This window comes from Etheostoma spectabile, chromosome 8, assembly GCF_008692095.1.
Source record: "Etheostoma spectabile isolate EspeVRDwgs_2016 chromosome 8, UIUC_Espe_1.0, whole genome shotgun sequence".
Lineage (NCBI taxonomy): Eukaryota > Metazoa > Chordata > Actinopteri > Perciformes > Percidae > Etheostoma > Etheostoma spectabile.
In genome coordinates, this window is record NC_045740.1 from 5,082,597 (window position 1) to 5,083,126 (window position 530).

Sequence of the window (530 nt, forward strand, 5' to 3'; positions counted from 1 at the left end):
AACTATGTAAATACCGTACATGTCCACACTCCTTATATTTCTTTATTAATATTTCTACTCTGATATTTCTACTATTTGTGCAGCAGCAACACAGAGTTTCCCTTTAGGGATCAATAAGGTATTTCTGATTCTGATTCTGACCTCTAAAGACACAAACAGAAAGGATGATGAGGAGATAAATGTGAGGTGTACAAAATGTTTATTGTATTTTGTCACTCAAGAGTGTGTACAATAATAGTGGTGTGTGTGCTTACCTGAACCAACTGTGGCAGAAAAACCTCCAGCTCGCCATCTGTTATCTGTTCAAAATAATGAACCGCAGTCCTCCGCACAGTCTGATCATGAAAACTGAAAAAGATATAGAAAGTCACCAAATAAGACTATTGGAAGCCTGAATCATGGTTGTGATCACAAAAGGGATTTTGGCCCCCGGGGGTCTGTTTCAGAAAGCAGGATGAGTGAGAACTCTGAGTTTGTTAACGTTGAGATGAGGGAAACTCTGGGTTTCTGTTTTAGAAAGGGAGGTTAAT

The 530-nt window shown here is 38.9% G+C and overlaps 1 protein-coding gene across 3 annotated transcripts in view; it reads right to left on the reverse strand.

Moving 5' to 3' along the window:
* The window catches only part of pik3c2g (phosphatidylinositol-4-phosphate 3-kinase catalytic subunit type 2 gamma), a 20,145-nt gene that overhangs the window by 8,826 nt on the left and 10,789 nt on the right, over positions 1–530 (reverse strand). For all 3 annotated transcript variants that reach the window (XM_032523793.1, XM_032523794.1, XM_032523792.1), the window contains one exon: positions 255–348. In XM_032523793.1, the coding sequence (XP_032379684.1) occupies positions 255–348 (94 nt within the window). The remainder of the gene's footprint in view (positions 1–254; positions 349–530) is intronic.